This window comes from Anomaloglossus baeobatrachus, chromosome 11 (genome assembly GCF_048569485.1).
Source record: "Anomaloglossus baeobatrachus isolate aAnoBae1 chromosome 11, aAnoBae1.hap1, whole genome shotgun sequence".
NCBI lineage: Eukaryota > Metazoa > Chordata > Amphibia > Anura > Aromobatidae > Anomaloglossus > Anomaloglossus baeobatrachus.
In genome coordinates, this window is record NC_134363.1 from 133,097,907 (window position 1) to 133,115,530 (window position 17,624).

The 17,624-nt window shown below is 42.9% G+C and overlaps 1 protein-coding gene across 7 annotated transcripts in view; it reads left to right on the forward strand.

Moving 5' to 3' along the window:
* ACOT7 (acyl-CoA thioesterase 7) overlaps positions 1 to 17,624 on the forward strand; it is a 342,748-nt gene that overhangs the window by 298,544 nt on the left and 26,580 nt on the right. For all 7 annotated transcript variants that reach the window (XM_075328840.1, XM_075328837.1, XM_075328835.1 and 4 more), the window contains one exon: positions 12,492 to 12,676. In XM_075328840.1, the coding sequence (XP_075184955.1) occupies positions 12,492 to 12,676 (185 nt within the window). The remainder of the gene's footprint in view (positions 1 to 12,491; positions 12,677 to 17,624) is intronic.

Below are 17,624 nucleotides of genomic sequence, written 5' to 3' on the forward strand. Positions count from 1 at the left end.
TGACAAGGTGCAGTTTTGGTTGCAGTTAAAAATGCAGCATGTGCATATAGCCTAAGGTGGTGAGCTGGATTATACTTGGTCACTTTGCAAATAGTTTCAATTAAGAAAAAAACATTTAGTGTCTATAGTTGTGCAAACCTATGTATCTACACGTGTGCAGACGAGCAAACCCTGTGTGCAGTCTGCAGTCATGTGATAAGCTTCTTCCTTTTCTTTTTCCTTATATTGCATTGGAACAATTAAAAAAAATGCAAAATTAAAAATGCCCTTTTAATCATTTCCTTCCAGAAGACATAATATGTCTTATAGCTTTTACACAAGAGAGATGTGAGAAGTGTAGTCACATGGGTGGATAGTGAGACAAAACTGCACGCATTTCACAGTTAATTAACACTTTTTGCCATGGGGATTTCAGCTGCGCAGTTTTTACTGGCTACACACATACATGTTTCACTAGTAAAAACTGAGACCAAAAACTGCTTAAAATGTGTTTTCACCATGTGGCACATTACCAGCACATGAAAATATACCCTAATGGTAGAATATTTCCCCCTATCAAGCATATAGCTACTATAAGTACAAAAATATAACTAATACACTATTCCCTCCTATGTACAAGAATATAACTACTATAATAATGCCCCTATGTACAAGAATATAACTACTATAATACTGCTCCTATGTACAAGAATATAGCTACAATAATACTGCCCCCTATGTACAAGAATATAGCTACTATATTACTGCCCCTATGTACAAGAATATAACTACTATAATACTGCCCCTATGTACAGAATATAACTACTATAGTACTGCCCCTATGTACAAGAATATAGCTACTATAATACTGCTCCTATGTACAAGAATATAACTACTATAAAACTGTCCCCTATGTACAGAATATAACTACTATAGTACTGCCCCTATGTACAAGAATATAGCTACTATAATACTGCCCCTATGTACAAGAATATAACTACTATAATACTGCCCTTTATGTACAAGAATATTACTACTATAATACTGCTCGTATGTACAAGAATAAAACTACTATAATACTGCTCCTATGTACAAGAATATAGCTACTATAATACTGCCCCTATGTACAAGAATATAACTACTATAATACTGCCCCCTATGTACAGAATATAACTACTATAATACTGCTCCTATGTACAAGAATATAGCTACTATAATACTGCCCCTATGTACAAGAATATAACTACTATAATACTGCCCCCTATGTACAGAATATAACTACTATAATACTGCCCCTATGTACAAGAATATAGCTACTATAATACTACCTCTATGTACAAGAATATAACTACTATAATACTGCCCCCTATGTACAGAATATAACTACTATAATACTGCCCCTATGTACAAGAATATAGCTACTATAATACTGCCTCTATGTACAAGAATATAACTACTATAATATTGCTCCTATGTACAAGAATATAACTACTATAATACTGCCTCTATGTACAAGAATATAACTACTATAATACTGCCCCTATGTACAAGAATATAACTACTATAATACTGCTCCTATGTACAAGAATATAACTACTATAATACTGCTGCTATGTACAAGAATATAACTACTATAATACTGCCCCTATGTACAAGAATATAACTACTATAATACTGCCCCCTATGTACAAGAATATAACTACTATAATACTGCCTCTTTGTACAAGTATATAATTACTATAATACTGCTCCTATGTACAAGAATATAACTACTATAATACTGCCTCTATATACAAGAATATAATTACTATAATACTGCTGCTATGTACAAGAATATAATTACTATAATACTGCTCCTATGTACAAGAATATAACTTCTATAATACTGCCCCTATGTACAAGAATATAACTACTATAATACTGCCCTTAAGTACAAGAATACAGAGCAGTGGCTAACAGAGGCCAACAATATATTATCAGAAAGGGAATTTGTGAATAAAAAATATACACCTTCATTCAACGTAGCCTTTAACGAACTAACCAAATTTTATAAAGATCAGGTGGTCTCTTGTTGGGAGGTCCAGAGTCTTGAAAGTTACATAAAAGCCAATATAGTACCCCGAGGCCTTAGAATTACCTTGACACCAAGTACGATGTTTAAATGTTCTAGTTTAACCAGTAAGTGGGAGAAGGAAGCAACCAATATCCCCTTGAGGATCATAAACCTATTGTTAGAGGAAGAAAAATGGACTCTTTCTCTTTTAAATGAACAAATAAAAATTCCAAAAAAACTTCTCGAAGCCTGACTTTACGAGTAAGGAACAATTACAAAGCACATTGAAGTGATTCTAATTTCATTTAAATAACTTAAACACAAACAATATACACAAAACGTACAAGACATTAACGATAACAGGGCATATATTAGTATTAAAATTGGAAACAAAGACTTGGACTTAGAGATATCTACAAGAGAGAGAAACATCCAACATGGAGACCTACAATAGGAACAGACGAGGTAAAAATAAAAACCGGGGTAGGGGCCGAGGGACAGGCTTTGAGAGACCAATATCTACCCCAAGCAGTGGGAATTATGTAGTGAACTAGTCATCGCGGAGGAGATGTTGGAAGATGTGAGGCTCCTAACTAGCCTAACAGAAACTGATCGGAGTCTGGAGGGAAGGAGATCTTTCACTACCTTAAGGCTTGGTTCACACACTGCGTTTTTTTGACGCTGCATTTTTGTGCGTTTTTTGCGGCAAAAAACGCACAAAAACGCACCTGCGTCAAAAACGCACGCGTTTTGCCGCGATTTGGTGCATTTTTTTGCTGCGTTTTGCTGCGTTTTTGCTCACTGCGTCTTTATGCGTTTTTTATCAGTGAACAAAAAAAAAAGGTCTGATGTCATTTCCTTCTTCAATGTGTTCTTCATTCTCCACTAGTGTATGCAGAAGAGCAGACAGCTGCAGAACTACAAGGCTCAGCATGCTCCATCCAATAGTGTATGCAGGAGAGCAGACAGCAGCTGCAGAACTACAAGGCTCAGCATGCTCCATCCAATAGTGTATGCAGGAGAGCAGACAGCAGCTGCAGAACTACAAGGCTCAGCATCCTCCATCCAATAGTGTATGCAGGAGAGCAGACAGCAGCTGTCGAACTACAAGGCTCAGCATCCTCCATCCAATAGTGTATGCAGGAGAGCAGACAGCAGCTGTCGAACTACAAGGCTCAGCATCCTCCTTCCAGGACTGTATGCAGGATTTCTTTGCCCCCCCAAACAAAAAAAATGACGTGGGCTTCGCCATATTTTTGTATGCTAGCCGGGTACAGCAGGCAGGTACGGGCTGCCCCCAACCCCCAGCTGCCTATTTGTACCCGGCTGGGAACCAAAAATATAGGGAAGCCCTTTTTTTTTTAATTATTTCATGAATTTCATGAAATAATTAAAAAAAAAAAAATGACGTGAGCTTCGCCCAATTTTTGAGTCCAGCCGGGTACAACTAGGCAGCTGGGGATTGGAATCCACAGTGCAGGGTGCCCATGCTTTCTGGGCACCCCCGCTGTGAATTGCAGTCCCGCAGCCACCCCAGAAAATGGCGCTTTCATAGAAGCGCCATCTTCTGGCGCTGTATCCAACTCTTCCAGCTGCCCTGATGCCGGGTGGCTCGCTGGGTAATAATGGGGTTAGGGCTAGCTGTATAGCTGGCCCTAAGCCCGAAATTCATGGTGTCACGCCAATATTAGACATGGCCACCATGAATTTCTAGTAAAGATAAAAAAAACACAACACACAGAAAAATATTTTTATTAGAAATAAAACACAACACAATTAGTGACTCCATCTTTATTGAAATAAAGAACCCCCCTCCGCAGTAATCCTGGGTCAAGGGTCCCGCGCCGTCCAATCCAGATCCAATATCATCTGATCGGTTTGCTGGAAGGCAAAGCGATCAGATGATGTGTCAGGTTCTAGGGGCTGAATCACATCACACATCAGCTGATTGTATAAAAGCCGTTTATACAATCAGTAGATGCATCGGTGCAAAAAAAAAAAAATACTCACTTATGTGCTGATTACCGGCAGCTCCTGGAGCGGAGTCTGATCCCATCCGATCGCTGCAGCAGCTGCTGGTAATCAGGGATGAAGTCTCCTGACGCATCCGCAGATAGGTGAAGCCGGCCGGCCGCTGGCGTCAGCCCGAGACTTACGATCACCTGATGCATCAGGTGACTGCATCAGGTGATCCATCGCTAGGTCCTGCATCTATTGTACTGCCCGGGAAGACTGCACACACCCGGAGCGGCGATACCGTGAGAGGAGATGGGAGCGGGCATCGCACTGGGAGGCTGCAGACAGGTGAGTATAACTTTTTTTTTTTTTCTACTGTTCACTTTTGTTTTCGCAGCCGCTTCCACCTCCCGCCCGAACATGGCGCCGCACGGCAGCATACATGTACAGGACGGGAGGTGGAAGCGGCGGTGACGGTACCGGGAGGATTCACGCTTCTGTGTTTACTGACAGAAGGAATCCTCTTCCTGTACACGTCACTTTACTACCCACCTCCTGCGTTTATAGCTGCGTTTTTGGTCTTAGAAACGCACCAAAACGCACCAAAACGCAGCTATTTGCGTTTCTCATTGCGTCTTTCAACATCCCATTGCACTCAATGGATGAAAAACGCAGTGAAAAACGCGGGAATAATTGACATGCTGCGTTTTTGTGGCACCACAAAAACGCAGCTGAAAAAAAACGCTGTGTGCAGACAGCAAAAATGAAAACTCATAGACTTTGCTGGGGAAGCAAAGTCATGCAGTTTTCTGAGCAAAAACGCACCCGAAAACTGCGCAAAAACGCTGCGAAAAACGCACTGTGTGAACTTACCCTTAAAAAGCAAAGGTGTTAAATTTCCACCGATGCAAGGTGACATCTCGTCAATAGATGTTTTTACTAATTTGGTAACACAGGAATTATCAACTCTGGCCCAAAAGATTTGAAGGTCAATTTCAATTGCTGCAAAGACTGGCTGTATGGTTTACTTGATCTTGAAAAAGATTTAAGCATCACTATTAAACCATCTGATAAAGGGGGAAATATAGTGATTCTCGATGCCCGAGAGTAAAAATCCCTTTATGAAAAGATTCTGGGAGAGAGAGAAAGTCTTAAAAGTCTTACATCAAATCCGACCATGGAATTTCTGAATCAACTTAAAGCTCTTTTGGAACTTGGACTACAGAACAACCTTATAAGTAGATCACAATTTGATCTTATATTACGGAGTCATCCAGTAATAGGTAATTTCTATTGTCTCCCTAAAATAAACATGGGTTTAAGCCCTCTTAGGGGTAGACCTATCTCGATTGGATAATCAGACCGTTTGTGTGACTGCCTTACACTCATATGCTCAAGAAGAAACAGATCTCATTTTGAAATTGGATGGCTTGACCGATGACTCTGACGTTGTTTTGGCCAGTATTGACGTTGAAGCACTTTACTCTACTTTCCGACATGAGAAAGGGAAGGGATGCAAGCAGCAAAACACTTTCTATTATCTAGAGGTTGTCAGTATAGAGTACACAGGGATTTTGTCTTACAAAAAGTTATTTTCTATTTTATGGGTGTTTCTTCCACCAGCTCAGGGGCACTGCAATGGGAACCGCCTGTGCTCCCACTTATGGAAATTTGCTCCTTGGCTGGTGGGATGAAACAATGGTGTCTGATATATGACGACAACAACACCAATACAAACAAAATTGAGTTATGGTCTCACTATATAAATGATATTCTGGTAGTACCCCTTTGGAATTTCCATCTTTTGTTGAGGGTCTCAATAAAATTTTACATATGAGACTTGCACTGACTCTACCATATTTGAACATTTTGATCAGTAAGACAGAGGGGGGAGAACTACAGACAAAGGTTTTCAGAAAACCCACACCCACATACTCCATTTTGTCACCAGATTTGGGGCCTATAAGCTGCGGCCACCACCAGTGGGCTCTTATATACAGAATTCTAACATGCTGTATATAAGAGCCCAGGCCGCTGTGTAGATCAGAAAAAAACACTTTATAATACTCACCTAGAAGGTCGCTCCGGTGCACACTATTCGGATGGGTGTCTCCGTTCTCCGGTACGGGCGCCTCCTCTTTCGGCCATCTTGGTCTTCCTTCTTCTGAAGCCGGCGTTCATGACGTGTACTACGTCATACACACTCGTCGGCACTGAGGTCCTGCGCAGGCGCACTTTGATCTGCTCTGCTCAGGGCTGATCAAAGTATTGTGCGCAGGACCTCAATACCGGCTTGTGTGTATTATTTAGGACGCATCATGCATCCAGGCTTCAAAATAAGGAAGACCAAGATGACCGAAATAGGAGGCGCCTGTCCCGGAGAACGGCGCCACCCATCTGACTGTTGTGCATTGGAGCGACCTCCTAGGTGAGTATTATAAAGTGTTTTTTATGTTCTACATAGTGGTCTGAGCTCTTATATACAGTATTCTGGAATGCTGTATATAAGAGCCCACTGGTGGTGGCCGCAGCTTATAGGCCCCAAAACAGGTGACAGGTTACCTTTAAAAAGGGACATCCCTAAGCGTCAATCTCTGCGGATGTACATGAATTGTACAAAAGTCAGTGATTTCAGGACACAATCGAGGGACCTAATACTGAGATGTGATATGTCACGTCATGCCCTATGTACCGGGGACTGGATACAAGCTGATGAACGCCAGACACAGGGATACATGGGTATGTGACTTATTTGGGTAATTAGCTGGGTTAGCTATTTAAACACCCCCCTTTATTGTGACTACAAGGCTTAACATAATCACACTGGGGCAGCAGCCTGTTTTGGCACCTATGGATATAACCTCACTATATATGACCGCATGCTTTGGCACATTACCCTGATGATTCCATGATGGAGGAAATGTATTGGGATGCCCAAAAAAAGTATCAAGTTAGTTATCTATTAGGCCAACTGTGGACTGCCCTTGTAAGAGTGGGAGTATTTGGGGCACAACGGGAACAGGATTAGCTCCTATAGGGTGAAATCGGGCTCTCAAGGGGATCTGTATCCTGATGTGAAAACCATGATGACTACCCATGTATGCAAGGGTGAAACTGTTACAATCTTTCTTATACTGGCAAAGACCCTTCTTAAGATCTGCACTACAAGTGTGATTATACCCAACCCCATCTTTATATTTCTCTTTGACAAAAATAGTGGGTCTTTTTGGTTTGTATATGTAAGTCTTCTATATGTGTTGGCAATGGGCATTGCATTTCAACTCGTTTTCTGGTAATTTATTAAAAGCTAAGTTTTAAATTTTCACATTCTATGTACAAGAACTTAACTGAGAGTTGATCAAATCTGAAATTTGAATGTTTCAAGGTCCAGAGATTTTCCCCAAAATGTCAATATTCTACTCGAATTGCAAGGACTCTAATTGCCCTGAAAAGATGAGTATAACTCTGAGGTCTCCTAGAAATATATCCATCCCCTTTCCTTTCTCCTTGATATTACAAAATCTATGTTTGCATTAAAGGGACCTCTCCCTAGAAATGACCAGTAACCCATTTATTAACACATTGCCACAGTGCTAAGATAGGGTGAATACCAGTGTCAGACTGGGGCAACGGAAACCCACCAGTCATACTGACTCTGGGGGCTACTGATCAACTACATGCAAATATTACAGTCACACATTTACCTCTGCTTCTGTGTAATAATATACTGGGTAGTTTGTAAAATGAATGATGAGATGTTTCCTATTCTGCACATAGTGAAATTGTTGTATTATGTCAACTACTGATTAATTGTAAAGTTTTGTGGAATATTTTGGTGCTATAAAAATAAAATGTATTATTATTATTATTACTATTATTGTTATTATGTTTGAGGGGAAAGTGACTTAATACTGCAAAGGGGCCCACCAGAGGATTCTCCTCTTCTCCGGTGGGCCAGTCCAAGCCTGATGAGTACCTGCTCAGTTTATTTTACAGAATATGGAGTTGCCATTGTTGAAAGGCAAGACATAACAATGCAGTATATTCACTGTATGTTTAAGAAAGTCACAGCTGTCCATAAGAATGAGGAGTCTTGTAAAGGCATTCCTCAATAGATAGGCAAATAAACAGGAAAAAATCCGGCACTACCCAAACGCTATCGTAATGCAGTCTGCAACTCCCGTGGCAAAATGGGAAAGAAAGCTGAAATAAATCTGACAATCTTCGTAAGAAAATAAGCAAGTGGCACTCACCATCCATAAAAAAGATCCTTTATTGTGTCACAAAAAAAGTCTATCCAAGTCAGAAGAGCAGGAACTCAGGAAACGTCCGTACAACAGCAGTGACTTGCACACTTCATCAGGTCTGTGTAGCACCCAGGGATATGGGGTACTCGGTTCCGGGCAGAGTCTCTATTGGGAATGTAACGGTGGTGGCCGTTACCCGGTTCCGTGCCCTGGGCCCTTTTTGTAATGGGGATATTCACAGGGGATTTGTGAATAAGTTATTCGTGACGCCACTTGCGGTGTCGCGGCTAAGTGTAAGGAGCTGCCGCTGCAGTGTCTCTACTGGGCTGATGCTATTGGTAGCTAGTGTGATAGTCCCTCCGCAAGTAGGGTATTGCCCCAGTGGGTGTATAGTGTGGTGGACGTCGGAAGAAGAAGTCCAGACAGGTATTCAGTGCAACTGATTTACTCACTTTTCAGGTGTTAACTGGTTGCCCGAGGCCGGCTAGTTTCGCCTCAAGGTCCCCTTCGTCCCAGTGGCAGTTTGGTTCTCTGGTACCTTCTTCCCCTGTACCTGTCTCTGGTAAATTGGGTCCCCGTGGTATGGAACACTGGGGGTCCCCGGTTTGTGGTTTGTCCACCTCTGTCCGCCTGACGGTAGCGTGAACCCTGTGGGGTTGGAGTCTCTGGTCCTGTCCCCGGTTCTCTCTTTGCAACTGAGTCTTCGGATTCTTTAGGGTCAGCAAGGTCCTTGATGGTCCCCTTTGCTGTGCTGGTGTTAACAGGTCGGCTTGAAGCTCTTTCCTTTCCTAGGGTCCTGTACCCCGTTGGTGCGTAGTTCTGGGATTACTCCACCGGCAATCACCTCTCCTGGGTACCAAGTCACCGTCAACTTGAGTCAGGGAGTCACTTCACTTCCACCTTTACACCTCTGCTGTCATCTCTAGACTGACTACTCTCCACAGCCTGCCCCTCCCACCTGGTTAACTAGTGGACTGGATTGGCTCCACCTCTAGGCAGCCATCCATGGTCCCACCCTAGCTACGTACCCTTGTATGGGGGATTGTTGGCGAAAACTTGGATTACCTGGGTTTTTGGTAGTACCGGCACTGGGGTTCTGGGTACCTAAGGGGGTAGGCCCCGCATCTTGGTAGGGATGCAGAACCTTGTAGCACCCTGATGGTCTCAGGGGCGCTACATCTACACAAAATGTGGACCTGATGAAGCGTTCAAGCCATGCGAAACATTTGTTGTACATACGCTCCTTGCGTTCCTGCTCTCCTGCTTTTGATGGATTTTTTAATGTGGCGCAGTAAACGATCTTTTTTATGGATGGTGAGTGCCACTTGTCTTTTTTCTTATGAAGCTTCCCCAATAGAAAGCTAGTGTGACCGCACAATAACTTGTTACATTTTGGGAAACTGTCGTATTTCTCAAGCCACAGTTGATTACACCCATGCCAAAGATATGTTAGTTGTTTCCATAGTCCTGCGTCTAAATACCGCAAAGAGACAGAGATGTAGGAAGGTGCAGAGTGGTGGAGCGCTGTGTACTCAAATCCTAAAATAGAGAATGTTCCTCCATAAGAAAAAAGTAACCAATGTGTGTATTTGAGTATAGCACAGAGCTCGTCTTGACGATGTTCTTCTCGTCTTGTCGGCCATCTGTCCCGCACATCTACCCGTGTGTAAAGTTTGCAATGCTTTTACTGCCTTTAATTATTCATGGTGGATTTTGGTGCATTTCATGTCTTCCTTCTAATTGAGTCCCCCATGTTTTCAATTACGGAGCTCAGCACCTACTTGTTGTTTTCATAAGTTTTCATCTCCCATGTAGAGAATCTACAGCAGATGCCTAAATCTTTAATACAATAATGCATCTAGAGGTCTGTCTGCCAGAAAACAGGAATCCGGGCGTCTTGTATGGAGCGGTCTAAGGAACGCTGCGAGAGAAAGCGAGCGGCACAGATTGTTTCAGCTATACCATGCAAGGAGCTGCTTCTAAATATATTAAAATGCCCTGGAGAAGGCAGGATTTTTTGGCAAACATTTGAAGCTTGACTAATTTTGCTCTTTTCAGAGCCACATGTCGAATGTTTCGAAGTTCTAAAGTTTCCTAACCTCACATTGTGCTAATGTCAGCGCAGGAAAGCTCTGACGCTCCCATAACAGATGATCGGGTATTCCGGATGACTGGATGATTTTCTCATTCCTATTGGGCAAAATATCACATCTGATTATAATTGTGTCTTTTTTTGCCCTCCACCTCCCCCCTGGGACCACTATCAGGGGTAGGGTCACCACAAATAACTGAAAAGGATTTTTTTTAAAAGGATGTGTATACTTTTGCAAGTACTTTCTTTGCTTCTATGAATCTTAAGGGGTTCTCCACTACTTTGACATTGCTGGCCTATTTTTAGGATAGGTTATCAATGTCTGATCAGCTGGGGTCCGACACATCGCATCCCTGCTGATCAGCTGATCTCAGTCCCGGCGGCGGCAGCAGGTAGCCGGAAATGCTCAGTTCCGGCGCTGCTCCGTCTTCTGATAGTGGCCGCGGCTGAGTACTGCACATCCGCCTCCCATTCAGATCAATAGGAGGTAGATGTGCAGTGTCCGGCCGTACCCGCTATCAGAAGACGGAGCACTGTCAGAACTGAGCATCGCCGGGACCGAGAAATGCTGATTGGCTGGGTGCGGTGTGTCGGACCCTGGCCAATCAGACATTGATGACCTATTCTAAGGGCGGCTTTGCACGTTGCAACATCGCACGTGCGATGTTGGTGGGGTCAAATCGAAAGTGACGCACATCCGGTGTCACTTTCGACATCGTTGTGTGTAAATTCTAGATGATACGATAAACGAGCGCAAAAGTCGTTATCGTATCATCGTTGCAAGCTCCGACTTTTCCATAATTTTGCTGCAGCGATGGTACGATGTTGTTCCTCGTTCCTGCAGCAGCACACATCGCTGTGTGTTACGCCGCAGAAGCGAGGAACTTCACTTTACCTGACGCCGGTGGCTCTACGGAAGGAAGGAGGTGGGCGGGATGTTTACATCCTGCTCATCTCCGCCCCTCCGCCGCTATTGGCCACATGCCGCGTGACGTCGCTATGACGCTGCACGACCCGCCCCCTTAGGAAGGAAGCGGATCGCCGGCCAGAGCGACGGTCGCAGGGCAGGTGAGTGCATGTGAAGCTGACGTAGCGATAATTTTCGCTACGCCAGCTATCACAAGATATCGTACCTGCGACGGGGGCGGGGACTATCGCGTGCGACATCGCAGCATCGGCTCGCGATGTCGCAACGTGCAAAGCCCGCCTAAGGATAGCCAATCAATGTCAAAGTAGTGGACAACGCCTTTAAAAATTAAAAATAAAGGAACTCTGTAATTAAATATCTTACCGTTTGCTGTAGTTCCTCTGCAAGCCTATGCATTTCCATGGCAACAGACTACAACTTCTGTGTAGTCTGAACCTTCAGTCATATATTAGTTTTTCATCTACTGCCTGCCGATTTGCAAGCAAAAGGGAATGAGGAGGTAGATTGTAGACGTTGTAGGTACTAAATGCTAGACTTTTAAAGCTAGGGCTACTTGGCAACTTTGGTTGAGACCGCTGCCGCGCGACCTAAGATCACTATGTGCTGCTTCTACATCTCAGCGCTGTGCGAGTGAAAGGGGTCGCATTGTGACTCCAAAACTACTGCAACAAACAAGTCCCGAAAATCAGACTTGGTTGGATTTTTTGCAACTTGCTTGTGACATTCTCGGTAGTAAAGGTGTCGCAATGCAAACCCATTCACTGCATGGCACTGCAATATAGCAGTGGACTTCCGAAACATTGGCTGTTGCAGCAAAAGTCGACATGTAGCACTAGCCTTAACAAGGCTGTTTAAAAAAAAAAATGCTTTAATTATTTATTCTTTTAAACTTTTTGATGCATTGGAGCAAAAATGGTTGCAAGATTATTTCTTATTTTTGACTGATAGTTATGTAATTGATATAGCCTGGTTGCTGTAATATAATTGATATAGCATGGTCGCTGTAATATAATTGATATAGCATGGTCGCTGTAATATAATTGATATAGCATGGTCGCTGTAATATAATTGATATAGCATGGTCGCTGTAATATAATTGATATAGCATGGCCGCTGTAATATAATTGATATAGCATGGTTGCTGTAATATAATTGATATAGCATGGCCGCTGTAATATAATTGATATAGCATGGCCGCTGTATGTGCGATACTCACACATTTTCTATTTCTTTCAGGTTGCATCATTACAGTGTCTGGCCGTATGACATTCACTAGTAACAAGTCCATGGAGATCGAGGTGTTTGTGGACGCAGACACTCTAGTTGGTGACACCCAGGAGCGATACAGGGCGGTCAGCGCTTTCTTCACTTACGTCTCTCTCAGCAAAGATGCAAAACCTCTTCCTGTTCCTCAGATTGTGGTGAGTAAGATGTCCAATGTGTCCCTCATACTGGCATCTTCAAATATCAAGTTATTAAAATGTCTCCTCTGCTTCTTAGAAAATCTTTACTGAAACCAGTATGTCATCCATTACTGACACTGAGGGTTATCACAAGTTTTCTATAGACTCATCAGTGGCAAATGTGCTGCCATAGTTAGTACTATGTCCCCTGCCCCTATAATGCTGCAGCCTGATAGAATTACCAAGTGGCAGACGGCAATGGCGTCATCACCACTAAGTGGTGGATAGTACTATAAAGAGGGCATTGTACATAGTGCTTGTTTGTGGGTCCTTCTGGCCTGCACTATTTTGGCACACTTTAACTGACATAATTTTGGGGGTTATTATGCCTGTCACTGTTATGGTGACTTGGGGTCTCTGTAGTTGTCACCGATATGGGGGCTCTGGGACTTTTGCAGGCACTAAGACAGTGTGACTGTCAATGTTATGGGGCTCTGTAGTTGTAACTGTTATGGGAGCTCTGTAGTTGTCACTTATGCGGGCTCTGTAGTTGTCACTTATGTGGGCTCTGTAGTTGTCACTTATGTGGACTCTGTAGTTGTCACTTATGGGGGTTCTATAGTTGTCACTTATGCGGGCTCTGTAGTTGTCACTTACGGGGGTTCTGTAGTTGTCACTTATGCGGGCTTTGTAGTTGTCACTTACGGGGGTTCTGTAGTTGTCACTTATGCGTGCTCTGTAGTTGTCACTTATGTGGACTCTGTAGTTGTCACTTATGTGGACTCTGTAGTTGTCACTTATGTGGACTCTGTAGTTGTCACTTATGTGGACTCTGTAGTTGTCACCGTTATGGGGGCTCTGTGACTTTTACACACATGTAGACAGTGTGACTGTCAATGATATGGGGCTCTGTAGTTGTAACTGTAATGGGAGCTCTGTAGTTGTCACTTATGGGAGCTCTAGTTGTCACTGTTATGAGGGCACTGTAGTTGTCACTTATGGGGGATCTGTAGTTGTCACTTATGGGGAATCTGTGGCTGTCACTGTAATGGGGTATTTTGGCTTTTGCTGAGATGTTTGGCATTTTGACAGGCAGAATCTATCAAGCAAACTCTATAAAGGGAAACTATATAATCAGAAAACGATCAATGGTTGAAATCAGGTTTTTGCGTTCCATATAATTAAAAAAAAAATATCTATCACATTCTTCATTAAAAAAAATAAAATTAGTAATCTTATAATTTTCACACTGGCCAGTGGGGCTGTTTTTAGTTTAATATTTCCTGTTCTTTCAGGAACAGTTTTCAGGCGTTTTCTTATCATCAGAGGCAGGATTACAATGCCGGATGACACCTCTTATACAAAGCATCTAACATTCACAGTAGCTGATGTCACAACTGAGTTGCTCACCCTCCCTTCACAATGACATTTTGCACACGCTCATTTGACACTTCAATATGAATCGGTCAGGGTTTGAATATTGTGGGCTCACAAATTACCTCAACCCTTAATAAGATATATGTTTATTAATAAATTTATTAAAAAAATCCCAAGGACACACAAACAAAGAAAAACCGAGGTCAGGTGACCCCTATATCGATACAGGAGGACGGCAAAATATTCTGATAAAAAAGGAAGGGGGAAGGGGGGTTAGAGGGAGGGGAAAACCCTGATGACCCTCAACAAATCAGGAGTCCCTAACTGACAACGGAGGGTGTGGCACCTTAAGTTACCGGGTGCCCCCGTTCCACGTCGACTTTCCCTTTTCCTTGCCCTAAAAATAGAGAAGATAATTCAAATAGAGGAAAGGAAAAAGGAATGCCGTTCCCAAAAATACAATAGGGACCATACACTAAAATGTGTTTCAAAACCTGACTCAAAGTGATATGATATACAACCACAGGAGGTGATACACAAACAAAAGTGTCTGCAGAAATTAGCTCATATAATAATCTATTGCACCGCAATGTGTCACAAAAGGAGCCACTAAAGGCTGCTTTCACACCTCCGGTTTTAGCAGAGCCGGCCAATCCGGCACTAAAACCTATGCAACGGATGCGGTGACCATACCGCATCCTTTGCATACGTTTTTTACATGCGGCCCGTCCGGTTTTTGCCGCTTGCGGCAGGCTACTGAGCATGCGCAGTGGAAAAAAATGCATACGGCGGCCGGATGCGGTTTTTGCCGCAGGACGTCACATTTTTTCTGCAAAGCGCCGGATTGTGCCGCACAGGAAAAAACGGATGTGTGAAAGCAGCCTAAGTCTCTCCACAATCAGGAAAAGACCAGGAAATCAGCAGAAAAATTCCCTACCACACATAAATACTAATGTCCTACTAGGGTGCAATTAGCCCCACACAGATACTATGCATAGGACAAAAAAAGGAAAAAGAAGATGATTCACTTCCCTGAAAAATGCAGGTCCTCATCCCTGCCTAGCCTCTATGCGTTTCTCCTTTCCCATTAAAGGTTCGTCAGGAGGCTTGGGGAGACAGCAGCAGATTCTGTGTGGTGGTAATCCATGGCTGTAAGCAGCGTTCATGTGAATCAATGGAGATTTTAAATGGTAGTGCCAGGAAATGGTCATAATCACTAGCCAATGGAAGCCTGGGGCTACAATGTCCCCGAGATTGTAACTGCGCATGCCCGTTAGGACTCTGGACACTAGAGCGCCTGAAATCAATGTGCGCATGCGTTGGCCCAGTGTCACTATACAAGCAACGTATTGCACAATATATATATATATATATATCAGTACAGACCAAATGTTTGGACACACCATCTCATTCAAAGAGTTTTCTTTATTTTCATGACTCTAAAAATTGTAGATTCACATTGAAGGCATCAAAACTATGAATTAACACATGTGGAATCAAATACTAAAAAAAGTGTGAAACAACTGAAAATATGTCTTATATTGTAGGTTCTTCAAAGTAGCCACCTTTTGCTTTGATTACTGCTTTGCACACTCTTGGAATTCTCTTGATGAGCTTCAAGAGGTAGTCACCGGAAATGGTTTTCCAACAGTCTTGAAGGAGTTCCCAGAGATGCTTAGCACTTGTTGGCCCTTTTGCCTTCTCTCTGCGGTCCAGCTCACCCCAAACCATCTCGATTGGGTTCAGGTCTGGTGACTGTGGAGACCAGGTCATCTGGCGTAGCACCCCATCACTCTCCTTCTTAGTCAAATAGTCCTTACACAGCCTGGAGGTGTGTTTGGGGTCATTGTCCTGTTGAAAAATAAATGATGGTCCAACTAAACACAAACCGGATGGAATAGCATGCTGCTGCAAGATGCTGTGGTAGCCATGCTGGTTCAGTATGCCTTCAATTTTGAATAAATCCCCAACAGTGTCACCAGCAAAGCACCCCCACACCATCACACCTCCTCCTCCATGCTTCACGGTGGGAACCAGCCATGTAATAATAATAATAATAATATTTATTCATTTATATAGCGCTATTAATTCCACAACGCTTTACATACATTGGCAACACTGTCCCCATTTGGGCTCACAATCTAAATTCCCTATCAGTATGTATGTTTTTGGCATGTGGGAGGAAACCGGAGAACCCGGAGGAAACCCACGCAAACACGGGGAGAACATACAAACTCCTTGCAGATGTTGTCCGTAGTGGGACTAGAACCCAGGACCCCAGCGCTGCAAGACTGCAGTGCTAACCACTGAGCCACCGTGCTGCCCATGTAGAGTCCATCCGTTGACCTTTTCTACAAAGACACGGTGGTTGGATCCAAAGATCTCAAATTTGGACTCATCAGACCAAAGCACAGATTTCCACTGGTCTAATGTCCATTCCTTGTGTTCTTTAGCCCAAACAAGTCTCTTCTGCTTGTTGCCTGTCCTTAGCAGTGGTTTCCTAGCAGCTATTGTACCATGAAGGCCTGCTGCACAAAGTCTCCTCTTAACAGTTGTTCTAGACATGAGAAGGTGTGACCAAACTTTTGGTCTGTACTGTTTATATATATATATATATATATATATATATATATATATATATATATATATATATATATATATACATATATGTGAGAGATACTCACATCCCCTTACTCAAATCCCCTTACAAACAACCGCGGCTTCTGTCGTGGGCCTCCCCACCGAAGTCCCTACGTGTAGTGCCAACCCCCCTTTCAGAGCGACGTGACCCCCTGGGTCCGTGGAGAGCTCGAGCCACCCACCAACGAGCACAGATCCGAGCGGCTATAGCTATATAGATATATAATGTGTGTGTGTGTGTGTGTGTGTGTGTGTGTGTGTGTGTGTGTGGCAAGTTTATTGGTTGTCACCAACTTTTCCCAAATATAGTTTCCAAATGGCTAAATAAGAAGTGATAAAAACATCATCAGAAGAAGCAGTGTACTGTTTTTATCTTCGAAGACATGTCCTTTAAGGAACTTCCTTTCAATACTTCCATTCCAGATATAGAGTGATCCCATAGTTTGTGTCATTTTCATTTGATAAACAATGAAAGACGCACGTCGGGAGTATACATGTATTTATATGAAACAGAAGATCTTACAATATAAACATACCTGGGCTATAAATACACAACTTCATTAAAATTCATCCCGCCTAACTGAGAATCCCTCAGGCCTCCATAACAAGGACACATCTCATAAATCAGTGGTAGTCGTCTCCGCAATAAATAATCAATGACAGAATGCTGGATTAGACATTAGGAGCCTAATTGGGAACTATTAATATGCTTTTCACTTCAGAAGAATAATCTGAGAACTGAGCCATTTCAGGAAATACACCACATGGGCAAAAGTATTGGGCTTCTCCAAATTACACCTACAGGGGATTTTGTGGCCTCCTATTCTACACCCGTAGACATTCATATGGAGTTAGTCCCTTAGCAGCTGTAACAACTTCTCTTCTCGGAAGCTTTTCTACAAGATTTTGTAAGCGTCTGTAGGAATTTGTGCCCAATCATCCAGAAGAG